Genomic DNA, 16622 nt, shown 5'->3' with positions numbered 1-16622 from the left:
CGTTTTGTTCTTCGTCACACGAAAAAACGTAGGAAATTTGGCTGGTAGGACTTCTTTAATGATAAAAAGCATTTAAATAGATCTCAGCTCACTTTAATGGATCGCGTATGATAGACAACAAACTAAAATATTAGGGAATATAACTAGTTTGGCATTGTGTGTCATAAAAATGCTGATATTGTTAATAATTTGTGTTGGATAGGACGGGAATAGGCAATTACGACGAAGCAGCAACGTTCTCTATATCAGAAAATAGTGCGCATCGTCATTAATTTACAGCAAAATTAAGAAATACTTTATACTAACAACCCTTCAAATAAAGTACAAATATCGGGTAAACTTTCATTTAACCCAAAATTCGAGTTAAATTTGATTATATATAGCTTCTGTTTTAGTTTGAAACGAAATTATAACTCATTCGTCTGTTAAAAAAATACACCCGATAAAACAACGAATTTTTCTTCAGCAAAACCTGGCATCACTGGTTGCAACCTTAATGTACGTATTATTCTGTTTCACTCAATGTCGTTTGAAACACTTTTGCCGTAGAACTACATCTTACGTGAAGGTAGGGGCTCATTACAAAAAATCTAAAAATGCGAGCGACATGAAAAATTGATAGATTTTGAGCGCTAATAACTCTGTTATTTCTCAACCAACTCGAAAGATATTGATGTCAATCAATCAGAAATTTTGCAACGAATAGAATAAAATTGCGAAAACAATTTAGAGTTGGTGATTCACTTAGTCGAATCGACCTATCTTACTTTTGCTTCTCATGCCCAGGATTACAACCGTAGGAACCTTATTTCCGTTTCTAAAATACAGTAACAGGCACGTCCCGTGCCATAACAGTTTATGAATTATTATCCTTATGTTAATTTACATCAATCTGGTGTCCTGATCGTGATATGCTTTCGTAAGAGTTCGCAAGCATCTTATATACAGGTTTGATCGTTTGTATCGACATTCTGTTATAATCTAACCAAAATGAATATCTCATACGAAAATGTACTATAATGATATTAGAGTAGTTAGCCATGCGTTGGTATAAACTACTCATAGTAAGCTATGATTTGATAGACTCAATAAAATTATTCATTCCATTCTATTTTCTGGAATACTTACAATAGGTCATGTGCTTATTCTTCGCTGCGGCTTGTAGTTGTGAACCGAAATGACTACAAGTTCGGCACATCAAGTTACAGAAGCTCACGGTTTTCCAAGTTTGCCCAGATTCAAACGGTTGTACGAGCACCGGGCCACTTGGAAGTTTGCCAACAAGACGTATCCCGGACTCGAAGACCTCTGGAAGGCTGTCAAACTCGGAAAGTAGAACGACGGAACTCTCAAGGATGTCGACCGTTCAAAGAACCGGAAAGCAAAGGCAAGGATAGTTCTTTTATTGGATCCGATGTATTACGTTCATGTTGAAGAAGCAACGATAGCGAAACAAGTCTGGAAACTGGAACAACACGGAGAAGGCGTTTAAAGAATTTAAACGGTGAAGACAGATTGTGGAAGTTGTCTGTCGATATCGAGATATGTCAAGTCGGTAATTTCCGCGGCGCATTAACGAACGGCAACGGTTTCAAGGTATCGCATTAATGGATAGGAGCGTTGTTGCTGCTGTGCGGTCTACCGGAAGAGTACAAAACTCGGAGACCCCAGTAACTGGAGATGCTATTAAAACCAAGCTACTGCAACAATTCGGCCACAATCCGTTTAACGAATCCATGCTGAATTCAGGAGCCGTCTCCACATTTGTAGGTCTTGGGCTGTCGCCAACAGCGCTCATCCAACGAGTACGATGATATTAATGTCGTTCGCGAACCTTAGGGGCATATAAGATTTCGTGATGATGGTACCGTTTCTCTGTACGAAATAGGTCTAGTAACTACACTACCCTTTGAATAGCACCTTCCAATGTAATATTGAACAGCAAATTCGATAGTCCGTCATCTTGGTTCAAACCATCTAAAGTCACAATCGAGTCCGATGTCTCGCCCGCTATCCTGACGCTTGATTTTGAATCATCATCCTTGTCAGTTTTGTTGGATAACCATGTTCAAGCATAATCTGCCACAGCTCATAAGTAGGCTGACAAGCCGTAGCGTGATATTGTTGCCCCCTTGGCGAAGACCCGATTTAGCACGCCCTCGTTTCTTAAATCAACCTGGTTCCAAGTTTATTATTTTTGATAAGATTTAAGCCACCAACCAGATTCTGAATCTGCGCTAAATGCTGGACCACATTTATTACCAGATTTTGTTCCAAATTTAGTAAAAAAAACTTCGGAACAGATTTGAATAAGATTTTGGATGATATTTTTGATCCGGTTTTTGATTAGCTTTTAAATCAAATTTTGGATTGTATTATGGACACAGATTCTAGGCCTGGTATGGACCACTTTCTGGACCTGCATCAGCTGCTGGATCACATTCTGATCAGACTTAGACCAGATTTTAAATAAGATTTTAAACCTCATTTTTGATCAGATTTCGGATCGGACTGTGGACTTGAACAAGACTTTGGACCTGCATTAGATTCTAGATCAGATATAAAACCATATTTTGATCAAATTTAGACCAGATTTTAAATAATATTTTGGACCACAGCTTTGATCAAATTTTAGACGAGATTCTATACCTGGACCAGATTGTGGCACCTCGCATCCACCTCCCCCCCATTTCTGGACCACATTTTTTATCAGATTTTGGACCATCAACCAAGATTATGGATGAGGTTTTGAACCACATTATAGACTTGGACCGTATTTTGGTCCTGGAGTAGATTAACTACATTTTTATCCAATTTTGTAATAAATTTTTAAACAGATTTGAACTAGATTCTAGACCATCCAACGAAGCAAAATTCCACTTCTTCCTGTAATCTATGCTGGGATGCAGAGGTTAACACGGTCCCTAAAACAATAAAGATTACACTACCACTCCTTCTCCAATCCCACCTGATTGCGAGGACGTGGCCGGCCCAGTTATTCATCCTTCATATGTCGAGTCATTGAATTTTGCATAGTGAGAATGACCTATCACTCCCAACCCCATTCGCTTGATTCATTGTGTAATTTCACTGATTCGGATCAATCACTGAGTGCAACCATTGATATAATATATTTATATATATTCATATACATATTATATGCAATCAGTCTAAGCTAAGCTAAGTAGATTTGAACTAGATTCTAGATCACATTTTGGACCAGATTTTGGCTACATTTCGGACCAGATTCTGGAACTGAACCAAATGCTGGACCTCTGGGCAAGCTTTTTAGCCACATTTTCATCAAATTCGGATCAGATTTTGGATAATGTTTGTTCAACTTTTGGATCAGATGTGGGACCAAATTTTGAACCACATGCTTGACAAAGACCAGATTTTGACCCTGGACCAAATTGTAAAGCACATTTTTTCTCAGATTTTGGACCAGATTCTAGATCAACTAATTTGTAACAACCTTGAATGCTTCAAGGGACCTCAAGAGCCGTCGTAGAGCAATGCACCTTCATCACGACCAATGAGGAAACCCTGGGTAAAGAGTCAAACAAAATGCTGCGTCAACACGTCCGTCAGCGTTATGCTGACAGTTTTCTCATGGGTTAACTGTCAAATTAGCGCTGACAGATGCGCTGACGCAGTATTCGGTTTGGCCCTTAAAGTGCGCAGCGCGCTGTGGGACTAGATCTTAAAATTTAGAGGAAGATCGAATGAGCGCGAACCAAAGTGGCGATACGCCGAACTGGGTATTACTGATAAACAAGCTTGTAGGCGGGACAAGTGAGCCAGGACTAACCCTCTCGCCGATGAAGGAAAACCGCCACCGAAATTGACTTTTCCGCTGCATGAAACCTATTTTCATGATTTTCATACCGAATCCGATGGTACCTATTTAAGTGGTTATTAAATTTTTTGATGATCAAAATTTGAAAATTATTAAATTTTAATGAATTTACTCTAGGTTTCTCGATAAAAGTGAATACCTTTGGATTCCGTAGTTCTATTTAGTTCTATTTTATCAGAGCAAAGGTTTTTTTTGTACACTCGCACTAAATTTAGGAACGTTAACCAAAAAACAGGTTATTCAAAGACCCTGCCGTCAAATTCCATAGAAAAATAGTTTTCTTATGGCAAAAAATATGGTATTACGAAGCTAAAAAGATTAAATTTATCCCAATGGACTCCAAAGATACAGTCAAATTTTACTAATTGGGCTTCGACTTAATGACGTCTTTAAAATATTCTATTCCAATTTTACCAAACTTTCGCACTAACAATAAGTATAACAAGTACCCCTCATGAAATTTTGTCGGTTTGTCAGTTGAGCCAACTATCGAATCACATACGATAGTGACCTATTCAGCGAAATTTGAAAAAAGCAATCGCGATTTTTAAAAAATGTCATAAAACCCAAAAACCGCAATACCGAGGACCCTACCCTATTAAAGCTCATAACGCTTGTTACTTGACGATAGTTTCACCACACGCAATCAGTTGCATACTTTTTAGCAAGCCCTACTCACCACGAGCTCTCTTGCACTGTGACATCAATCTCTCTGTTTACACATTTTATCTTGATCCACGATGCGCGGTGGTGTGTGTGCGAAGAACCATCATGCACAAAGTTTCAGCGCGCTCTCGGTGTGTTGGTGTTCTGCCGCAATCGGCCGACGGTCGGTCGGTCGAAGCCAGCGTTGCTGACAAATTTTGAAAGCAATTCAAGGGTCCCGAAAATTGTGTCGGGAAGTATTATGCATTTCAGGACGTCTTTTTTGTTCAACGTTGTGTTTGATTGCACTAATGCAAAATCGATTCGGCTGCGTGCTTGAACCAAAAATCTAGTTGAAAACACTAGAAACTAATATAAATGTTACCCCACAATCAGACGAATTGGCATCGCTGCTGGTCGCACCGCACTAACACACCATGCACACCCGCGCGTGATCCACAAGTACCGTTTGTTGAGGCTGACTATCTGTGTAGTGTAGCAAGCTTGTTCATTTCGATTCACCTCACCCCCGCTAACCGTAGCCAACCTCTTGCACAGTAGAAGCTGCCTTCCCTTATTCTATTCGCTTTTGCATACAATTTACACATTTTTCTTCGCTGGCCTTCCGCGTGTGTGTTGATTTATGTGTTACATCGCGCAGTGCTGCCGACAGGCAAATAATTCATTAGACCAGTCGTCTAATATATTAAATCAGAGCTTAACCGTTTTATCTTATCTTCGTTAAAAGGAATTAGAAGCATCGTTTTCGCTATGAATCATTAGTTTCTTATTCATTCTGCTTCTGGGGGTAACTGTAAGACGAGACCCAAAGTGTTGTTGAATTTTAATTCAGATTTTAATGTTTTTGAACGTAACCAAACTCACTTGGCAACTGGCACTACTGTCGTGGTGAAGTTCGGGTTTTGTGGAAACGAGAGCTTACGGTCGACGCAAATGAACTGCTTGTTGGTAGTAGAGTTGGAAGTAGCTTTCGAGGTGTACGCATAGTTCGGTTGTTCCACGGCTCGCCTTAGAGCAGTCAGTGATGTTATTCGACTTCGCCGATGTCACCGTAAAAATCGTTCCCGTCGCTGTAATCGTCGTCGTCGTCATCGTTGGTTTTGCTTTCTGTGAAGAACTACTAGCTACTTCTAGAGCCTAGTGATTCGTGTGCGAGGACGTGCACTTTGCGATTCGCTAATCTATCGAAACGGGAAACAGCGCAGAAAAGTGTGTCAATCGTGCAATTTGCGTTCAATTCTCAGTCTATTTGTGTGCTATTGTTCGTAGTGAAGAGTGTGTAGTGCCTCGTATTGATGACCAGGTCTGCCTGCCTGCCTGCGGTGAGGCATTCTGGATGTGCTGAAAATCTTCAATGAAGCCTTTCGTGCTGCCAAGGTGCCGTTTGCTGGTGGAAGAAGATTGCGCTGTTGTGGGAGAGCGCATAGTATCACACAGGTGAAGCGTATGTATTCGGTGCGCGCAAGAGGAAGATAGATAGTCTAAAAAGGAGGAAAGTTCGGTGCACGACAGAGTGAGTGCGAAGCTAAGCAACTCGATTGCCTGCCTGCCTGCCTGTATGTCCGTTGTGTAAGGAGTATTTTTATGTTTTCTGCTATTTTTTGCCACCAGTCAGTGCACACTTGGATCATGTTGACTGGGTTCTTTCGGGTGCAACATATTTCTAAGGTCATGCCACAGAAAGCCTACAAGTGAGTGAATAAGGCCACACAAAGTAGGATGCTTCTAGAAGAGTGTGAACGGCTATTTGAATCAAGTCATTCGTTGGGTTAAGTTGCTTCAAAGGTGGCCTAAAATGATTCGTGCTAGTGAAATTGAAGAGGCAGTGCTTTAGAAAAAATAATTACAGCCTTTGAATAATACCACCTGACGGAAGATAGATTGCAAAAGTGGTATCCAAATGTTCAAATAATTAAAGTTTTGAACAAACCCAAATTTGTGCCAGTGGTGTTCCTTCCGAGCTTGGCAGATTTTTGTCTGGCGCGAGTCTCTTCCCCGCGACGCGGTTTAGTCCGTTCGTAAGAGTGTGTATGTGCAGCAGGCTTGTAACCTGCGACGCGAAGCAGACGACCATAACGGAATCGAAACAAAACAACAACAACGAACAAAACGACGGATAGAAAAGCAAAAAAAAACACAAATATTTTGCAGTGCCACAGCGCGCATCGCTTGTGGAAGATGAACAACAACAGCTCCCGGTCGCATCTGCAGTCTCTGTTCAACAACTCGCTGGCCATTCGCCAGGAGATACAGAGATTCGAAAGTGTCCACCCGTCGATCTACGCCATCTACCATCTGATCGACCTGCTGGACGACAGTCAGGTTGCGTCGCAGATTCGCGATCATGTCGTCTGCATTGAAGGTAAGGAAGTTTGGCTTTGAAATTGAAGTTTTAAAATCTCCCCCTCATATAAAAGTGCCTTTACAAAATACTGACTTTTTGTTTTTATGCTTTGAAAATATTCTCCAATAGTCATTCTATTTTCAGACTATATCTCTTAGATTTTGTGATATTTAAATATTTTACATTTTGTCTTCGTGTCTCCTCTCTCTTCCGCTGTTTACGGCGGAGATCTCTCCGATCGCCTTCTAGAAGTTAACATCGAACGTGTTATCTCAAGATCTTACACTACTTGCTCTGGGATCCCACAAGGCAGCCATCTTGGACCTTTGATCTCCCTCGTCTACTTCGACGATGTCAATTTACTGCTGAAATATCCACCACTCTCGTTTGCTGACGATCTTAAGCTACAGGCAAAAGTAGAGAATCCATCCGATGCCGCGGTTAGATAACCGCATGAAGTTGAACTCCGACAAATGCGAATTTATTACAGTCTTACATTCCCCAGGAAATCAAACCCTCTCGTCTTCGACTACACGCTTTTAGACGTGCATTTACGCTGCGAAGACTGTGTTAAACACTTCGCAGTTGTCGTCAACAAGGCCGCCTGGAACCTGTAGGAACCTTGAATTTATTATGCGCATTACCAAGAACTTCTACGACAGCTATTGTCTTAAAGTTCTCTACTGGGCACTAGTCCACTGCAATCTTGAATACTGCGCTCCAGTGTGGAATCCCTACTACTAAAATGAAGTTGACCGAATCGAGTCAGTGGTGCAGCGCAGGTCCGCATCCGTTTCGCTCTTCGAGATTGCCTTACGAAGAACTTCTTCCAGCTGCCATAATGCAGGCGGTTTTCCCAACCGAAATTATTAGGGAATTAAAATTTGGAATATGTTACATATCGAGTACTGGACCACGAGGCCTATTGAGAGGCTAGCAAACGCCGATAGGCGTGAAGTGGCCTGGGAATTTGAATTTGAGTTTTTGTTGGGTATAAAATTTGTATGTAATTTTGATTGAAATGGATCGGATTTTGATTGGAGTAGGATTGAAATGGAATTTAGATGTATTTGGATTGTATTTGGTTTGGATTTCGATCAGACTCGTACTGGATTTCGATTGGGTTTTGATCGGATTGGATTTTTGCAGCATTTAGATTGTAGTAGATTGGATTCAAAATTATTTTTGATTGGATTTGAATTAGATTTGAATTCAATTGGACCCGAATTGAATTGAATCTTGGTTTAAATTTCAATCGGATTTGGACTGGAATTGGATAGGAACCAGACCTGTGCGCCGGTGTAGCGGCAGCGTGTGTCGGCGTGAAGATTTTTTACATCACATTTCGGATTGGTCTGGGACAGGTTTTTAAATTGCTTGTGACATTTTCTAAGATAATTTTTCGTTTGTGCAGTCGCTTGAAGGAAGCTAGAAAAATCTTTTTCTTCTAACACGCCGACGTTTTGGCAAGTGTTGGAAGCAAAACGTTATTTTAGCTGTTGTCAAGCGGATGTAAAGCCGAACAATCATTTCAAAAGTCATCCCAAAAAGTGCCATGGTTAATCTAAAGATTGTTTGGAAGATTTGTTTTGGAATAATTTGAATTGTGAAGGCTTATCGATGTAAAAAGTAGAAGGGTCGAACTACGGGACTACGTACGACTACGTGAAATAAGTATACACGTTGAGTTGAAGAGAACCTGCTTCCATCCTTGTGATAGCTTCGCTTCTGTTCTGGGAGATTTCGGTTGCTTCTTGCCAGTCGTGGTCGCGCAGTTTGTTGACACAACTGTTGAGAGCCTTCCTTCGCGTCTGTTCCATCATGCCGCTAAATTCACTCTCTGCTATCGTTGCTGCTGCCGCTCTCGAGTGGTGTGTTCCCGCTTATTTATTCATTTATCATTTCATTTAATAGTAACCAGACAATTGCTGCAACTTTTATGAATCGAATAGTAAGCGTATCTTCAAAATCCGTTTTGAATTAGAAGAGTTATTAGCGTTAAAAATCTTTCACTCTCCCGTTACGCTGGTCCCAATCTAAAGGGTGTCCCACTTCAATTTGCACCACGGAAGAAACACTGTAGAAAATTACCTATTTGACCGATCCTTTTCAAATTTTCAAACAACAAAATATAACCCATTAGTAAGCTTTTGGCATATTTGTTTCATTCAACTTCAATACCATAACCGTATGCTCGCGCTTTACGCTTAACTTCACTCAAAAAGTTTTCTACAATCTAGCTGCAGCTTCATCTGTACGGAAATCTACTTTTTCTTCATGTTTTCCTCACACTTGACCTCCTTGGGATGCTTCCGTAGTGCCTGCTTCATAATAGTACAGTATTTTTCGATGGACCTTGGTTCAGGTGTGTTGGAGGCGTTCATGTCCTTGGGTACGAAAGTGACTCCGTTGGCTTCGTGCCATTCCAATTCATCCTTTGAATATTGGCACGAAGGTAGATCCGGCCAGAAGATCGTAGGGCCCTCGTGTTGCTTCGACAGAGAAGGCAGCTGCTTTTGTAAACACTCCTTGAGGTAGATCTGTCCGTTTACAGTCCAGGTAGTCACAAACGGCGCACTCCGTTTGCCACATGATGTATTTCTTGGCCAAATAATGTATTTCTTGGCAAAATTTGAAAGTTTCTGCATCCTTACTTGCGCAGGAACATCAAACTTGTGCTGGGCGGTGAAGTACAGTAGCCCTGGAAGTCCGCCTTGACGTAAGTCTCATCATTCATGATGAGAGAGTTGAGGATTTTCCAGGTGCTTGCGCAAAATAAATTTGCGACGTTGCTTTTCGGGTGACGCCATTTTTTCCAATTTTCGAAAAACTGACCACGATAAAAATAGACTATAAACAATACACTCTAAACTACTTCTACTCAAATTTTCAAGAGAAAATATCCAATAGGTAATTTTCTAAAGCGTTTCTTCCGTAGTGCAATTTGATGTGGGACACCCTTTAAATTTTGGATTAACACCCTGCGGTAAGACGTAGTCCTACGTCAAAATTAGGCACACCGATGCTCGCCGCTGCCGCCGCATCGGCGCCCAAGTCTAATTAGAACCGTATTGGATTATGGAATGGATTTTCACAGGATTTTGACTGGATTTCGATTGATTTGGAATGGATCAAATTGAGATATGATTTTGATTGAACATGGGTTGGTTTTGGTTTGAATTTTGATGGGTTTTGGAACGAATTTTAATTAGATTTGGTTCCGATTTTGTTGGAGGTGAATTGGATTTGGTTTGAAATGGAGATGAATTGGATTTGAAATAGATGTTGATTGGATATTAAATAGATTTTGATCGGATTTGGAATGCATTTTAATTAGGGAGTGGTTCGATTTTTCCGAGAATGAATTTTTATCGGATGTGGTTTGGAATTGAAATAGATTGGACATGAAATGGATTTAGATTGGCTATAGATCCAATTTTGGTACGGTTTGGGATGTATTTTGATTGAAATTAGAGCTGTTGATTGAGTTTGGAACGGATTTTGGTTGGATTTGGCTTGAATTTAGATTGGATTTGGAATTAATTGAAATTTAAATAGATTTGCACTGGATTTCAATCGAGTCCTGGTTGCATTTGATATGGAAACTATTGCATTTGAATTGGAAATATTGCTCCGATTCTGTTGAAGCTAAATTTGTATCGGATTTGGTTTCGAATTGAAGTGGATTGGATTTGAAATGGATTTTGATTTAATTCAGATCGATTTCGAATGGATTGATTCAGTCTAGAATTTGATTAGAGCCAGATTGGATTCAATTTCAATGGAGAATTGGATTGGGTTTTGATTGAATTTGGATGACTTTTTGGCCCATCCAGCTCTCCGCATCTACTAACAACAATTAATTGTTTTCCCGAAATACTTGTGAAGATGCAGAGGATTCCCTGGTCTTTAGTAGCAACAAGTATTGGACTAGCACTCCTTCCCATCCCACCAGGACCCGCATTCGGACGTGGCCGGCGTCGGTATTGATCAGCATGCAGGGATGATAAGGTTGCACAATGAGGAACAGTGTGTTGCCCCAAACATGTTTTTTCCAGCCATCATTTTGCAATTTTCATCGGTCCTGGTCAATAACGAAGTAGCAGCACACGGGCGGTATCCTATGCTTATGCTTATGCTTATGCTTAATTTGGATGACGTTTTGGTTGAATTTCGATTGGAATTAAATAGGATTTGACTTTTATTGCAATTGTATTTAATGGGTTTTGATAGCAACTAGTTAGGCTTGAATTTGGAACGAATTTCATTTGGATAAAGATTGAATTTTGATCGTGTTTGGTTTAAATTAGATTAGGATTGAAATTGAATTGCATTTGGATTGAAACTTAATTGCATTTGGATTGATTTTGGATAGCATTTTTTTGGATTACGATCAGATTGATTTTGTATTAAAGTAGGATTGCGTTTTGGATTCGCTTTGACTCGTATTTGGATTCGATAATCTTTGTAATCGGATTGGGTTGGATCTCAATCAGATTTTGATTGGATTTTGGTCGGATTTGGACCGAATTTGTTTTGGAATCGTATTCGATTTGATAAGGATCGGTCGGATTTGACTCGGAATTGGATTTGGATTAGAGTCGCATTGGATTGAATTAAAATTGGAATTGAAAACTGTTAGAATTGAATTGAAATTTGGACAGATTTTGGTTGGATTTTGATTAAAATCGGATAGAATTGGATCTAAAATATATTTGGACTGGTTAGGTGAATTTCGTTTGGACTTGAATTGAGTGCCGAACCTCGAGGTCAACTGAGAGGCTGGCAAAGGTCTACAGATGTGTAGAGCTAAGCCAGGAACTCCATACTTGCTGCGAATACATGTGGGAACGCAAGAATGTACGTAGAATGTGGCTTCTACAGAAATCTCGAATCTCGAATATCGGCTAAATCTCGAATCGCGGGTTCACACCTAGGCTTTGCTTTGCTGGGGTTCGGGTTCCACAAGAATGCACATTAGGCCGTCCCTTATTTTTCAAAAATTGACCTAGCGATGAGCTCAACATCACAAAATGTTCGTTTTTTTATGCAGAATAAAATGAGGTGTTGTTAAGGTCCCTGCGATAACGTTAAGTGGTCCCGCAACGGACTTTTAGATAAAATTATGTGAATGACTGGATCCTCCACATAATGACAACTACGCCACTATAATGCGTACGCTTGGTCATCCGTTATTCATTTTAGTGATGAGTTCAACATCATAAAATTTTCGGTTGGCCGTGCAGAAGAAGATTATATGCTCTTAAGACCCCTATGATAACATTAGGTGGTCCCCCAAGGCTCCGTAAGTAGTTTAATGAGCGACCTCCAACGTAATGACAAGCTCTTTACTGCAGTGAGCGTTCTAAAGGGTCTAGCAACCAAAAAATCGAGGCAGTTATCGCATGTGTCATTTTCAAATCAATTAGTTTTATTTATATCAATTAGTTATCATTGAGGTCCAACAAATTTCACAATGCTGTCACTTCTTAGTAAGAATGCGAATTTATAATTGGTGCGCGTCTTCCCACGATACACCAAGTATTAGCTGCGTTTTATTACCAGCTCCGATCGGCAAAACTTTCACTTAAAGTGAGTGCGAAGAACGCCGTTAAGTAAGTGTTGTGCTACTGGCAGAAAACGAAAATACCAATAATCCAGGAAGCACATTGCATTACGACCCAGCTAGCACCAACTCGTATATCAATGTACGAAAACAATCGTAAATATCTCCTAACAAACTCGAAATCGTAACTAAAACTGGATAAAGTGGGATTAAGTTGATTTTCTGTCGTATATAATGATAATGACTGACATACATACGATTTTCAGCACAAAATCGTAGAGTAGTACGGAGCGACTCGCGCTTAATCTGATATTATCGTATATAAATACTTATATAGTCGTAACGCTCAAAATTATTCGTAATAACGTATATCGCCTCCAAATTAGTACGGATATGCCAATATTGCCATGAAATACGATTTATTTAGCATGTATATCTGTACGTAATGCTGATTTTTACCTTTTTTATACGTACGTACGTCGTATGAAAATGCTAGCTGGGGAGAATCGTATCCCTCCATGCTGGATTATCGGCACTCTGCAAGCAAATATCACGAAAGGAGAGCAAAACGCAACATAATCGAGAGACTCTCTTCTGCAAAAAGCTTGACAATCTTTTCGATATATCCAAACGCACGGCGATAACGGATATGCAGCAAAAAGCTCCCTCTCTGTCCCAGGGGTATTTTGGTGCTTTACAGTTTTTGATCATGTAAAAAAGCTATTAATTAGCAATTCGTCAAACGCAACTATACTGCTTGTAAAACAATGTTTTTACTACGTTATAAAATCAAAATATCAGTATTTGAATGCCTCAAAAATTTTATCGGCCAATTTTAGTATCGGAAGTCATGGAGCACCTGTGCTACCATGGGACAGCGAGGGTTAAAAGGAAAGGGATCCAATAGTGAAGCAAGCTCTGTTGGAGGATATACAATTTCTGAAGGATAAGAAAGAAGGTCGTCGTGTATGTACTATTGCTGGTGTTTATGGAGTTCTTGCTGGCAAAATCCAGGAGAAACAGAAAGCAGAGGAGCGTAAGAAACAAAGACAAAAGCTGTTGGAAGAACATCGTAAGCACATTTAGGGTATCAGACTATTTTGATACTGGCTCTCTTCAGCAGATATTCTTCGGCATTCATTTTGGAAACACATGGTAAGCCGAAGGAAATAAACTGAAAATCGACCACTGCCAAAATAGCGCTCTATCTTAATAGATTCAACATTACAACATTTTTAAACTGCAGCCAGTACCGTGCTTCTCTACACATCTAGTGAAGATGAAGACTCTGAGAATACAAGCGATGGAGACGAATATCGTGTATCGACAGAATCTCCACAAAGACGCAGAGGAACACAGAATGTTGTGACCCCTGAATTGGCACAGGCTCTTGACGCTGCACAGGTTAGCACAGATTCTGCTCCAGTAATCTTGTCAGCAGCTGCTAAATCACATTAACCAATAAAATTAATGCAAGACTAGAACAGAAATGTTACCCAAAAAGAAAAGGCTTTTCAGAACTTGCTGCTAAATGTTGAGGATTTTCGGAAGAAACTTCCAAACAAACAGAAGGTATCCCTACGTAACTTTGTAGGATCGTTAAATGAACTAATTGACTTACGTTTGAAATAAAACGAATTGATTTGAAAATGACACATGCGATAACTGCCTCGATTTTTTGCTTGCTAGACCCTTTAGAACGCTCATTGCAGTAAAGAGCTTGTCATTACGTTGGAGGTCGCTCATTAAACTACTTACGGAGCCTTGGGGGACCACCTAATGTTATCATAGGGGTCTTAAGAGCATATAATCTTCTTCTGCACGGCCAACCGAAAATTTTATGATGTTGAACTCATCACTAAAATGAATAACGGATGACCAAGCGTACGCATTATAGTGGCGTAGTTGTCATTATGTGGAGGATCCAGTCATTCACATAATTTTATCTAAAAGTCCGTTGCGGGACCACTTAACGTTATCGCAGGGACCTTAACAACACCTCATTTTATTCTGCATAAAAAAACGAACATTTTGTGGTGTTGAGCTCATCGCTAGGTCAATTTTTGAAAAATAAGGGACGGCCTAATGCACATTTCTTTTCCTTAGTACGATCGCTTTGGGAAATACATTTTTATGGCTCCAAGCTTAGCTCACATTTAGGCAGGATCTCTTTTCGCAATATTTTATAATTAATATTTATTATTTTATAAAAGTCTAGTACTTTTTATGTTAACTTGTGAGGTGGTTCACTGAACTCGAAAAGACTTTGAGTCGAGAAATTTCGAATGGAGGCAATTTTACAGACTGGAAGGTAATTCGATGCAATTTTGGTGGTAGTAACACTGTAATTTCTTCTACAAGATTATAGACAACAATTAACTCACTGAAGTTTTTAGAGCGTCTTAGTAGAATACGAAACCTGCCGTTTTTATCATTTTCAGTACGTTAGCTGAGAAAACAAGGTGCTTCACTAGCACTAACGATTTGGAGACAAAAAGAGAAACGAAAAAATCCGTCACCTTGTGCTTCCAGTGTTAGTTTGCAGTTTTACACTCTTTAATATGAACGCAAAGCGGGAGAACGACTGTTGGCTTCTCTTGAGAGTCGACTTGAATTATAAGGCGGGAGCAGCGCAAGCGGCAAATTGCTTGGATTCAAAAAACAGTCAAATGATCGTCAGATAGGCGCAAGTTGAAAGCGGACAGCGTACCAAGACCAGCGGATCTATTGACATCGAGCATTTGCATTGAGTTCTTCATATAGCTGTTGGAAAATTGATACGATATCGTTATCGTTATCGTGATAGGTTGCAGTGGATTGGACATGTGACCAGAATGCCTAACGAGAGAGTAATCAAAATTATTGTTTACGTTCAAGATTTGATCGTCATTAGAGAGCAGAAATATAGAAAAAAATTACAACCGCTTCCAAAGAGTCGCAAAGGCCAAATCAGTTCACTCCAACTGCTTTTCGACTTACCACTGAATCACAAAATAGCCGAGAATTTATTTAAAAATTAGCATCACAATAAAAGGCTGATCAGGTTGTGACAACTTTAGCATGTCCCCAACCGGCGTCAAGACATTCAGTCAATCGATAATTGAACCGATTACCAACATGGTGAAACACTATTATCGTTTGGTTGTAAATTTCTTATCAAAACCCTGACCAACAAAAACAAATAGTCACCAGTGTTTGTCCAAACAAACTAGACATTTCGAATCAATTTATCGTGATTAGTGTCCTTCTGGAGTGACTGGAGCGGACTGAATGTTTTCGACGTCAGTCAACACAATGAAAATAGGAATCGCATAAGTTACAGCTATCGCTTAGCTTGCTTGAACAGCACAGCTAGCACGTTATAAATTATTAAGTTAGTACCTACGTTTTATTGATTATCTCATTCCGCACCGCGACGGACAAGTACACATATCGGTTGTGGTTACGCTCCTCGCAATGTATGTACTCTAGACATGTTGACGGCAAAGCAACTGTGAGTCATGGAGTAATTACGACGCTTTCAGCTACAAGTTTAAAGCTTATTTTGCGATCGAAACCTTCACTATTTGAGGTGTTATTTGACTCCGTTTAGGAACTGCTTCACCAGTAAAGTGACTACGAAGTACAGGCCGGTGTTCGGTCACGTGTTTACTTAGTAAGTCTAAGCCATACTGTATCGATCGATTTTCCTCCCACCACCGGTTTTTCAATGTGTGTGACAAAAAGTATGACGTCTGCTGTCCTGTTCGAAAATTTACAAGTGCACGAGTTTTATCTTCTGTTTCGTAAACTGTCTGAAACTAATCATCAAAGAATGCAACTTCCAGTGATGAATGACTATTGTTGTAGAAATTCACAATGTTTTCCTACAGAACCATACTGTTGTATTTCCGTAAGTTGATTATTTCTACTCTGACACTTGCTGGTTAGTGTGTCTAAACAAACTGACGTATTGTTTTCTGCTAAGATTCATACACTTTGCAACTTGCAGCAGAAAACATTGTCATCCATGAATGTTGGTCCAATTTTCCGAGATGAAAGCAGAACACAATGCCTTTGGGAAGAATTCCGGGCCTGCAACAAGAAACAATCAGCAAGAAGATATTATTTTTGTTACGTTTGTACCCTGTGCCCATGTCATCCAACGCAGCATGGGGAGAGAGAGACAATTATTTCCTCTGATGATG

The 16622-nt window shown here is 39.9% G+C and overlaps 1 protein-coding gene across 1 annotated transcript in view; it reads left to right on the top strand.

Annotated features, from left to right (window-relative positions):
- The first annotated feature begins 5494 nt into the window (after positions 1 to 5494).
- The window catches only part of LOC128744415 (centaurin-gamma-1A), a 260009-nt gene continuing 248881 nt past the window's right edge, over positions 5495 to 16622 (top strand). Inside the window, exon 1 of the mRNA XM_053841416.1 lies at positions 5495 to 6887. Coding sequence (XP_053697391.1) covers positions 6704 to 6887 — 184 coding nt within the window. The 5' untranslated portion in view covers positions 5495 to 6703. The remainder of the gene's footprint in view (positions 6888 to 16622) is intronic.

Source organism: Sabethes cyaneus, chromosome 3, assembly GCF_943734655.1.
Source record: "Sabethes cyaneus chromosome 3, idSabCyanKW18_F2, whole genome shotgun sequence".
NCBI lineage: Eukaryota > Metazoa > Arthropoda > Insecta > Diptera > Culicidae > Sabethes > Sabethes cyaneus.
This window is presented reverse-complemented; position numbering and strand designations above follow the sequence as displayed.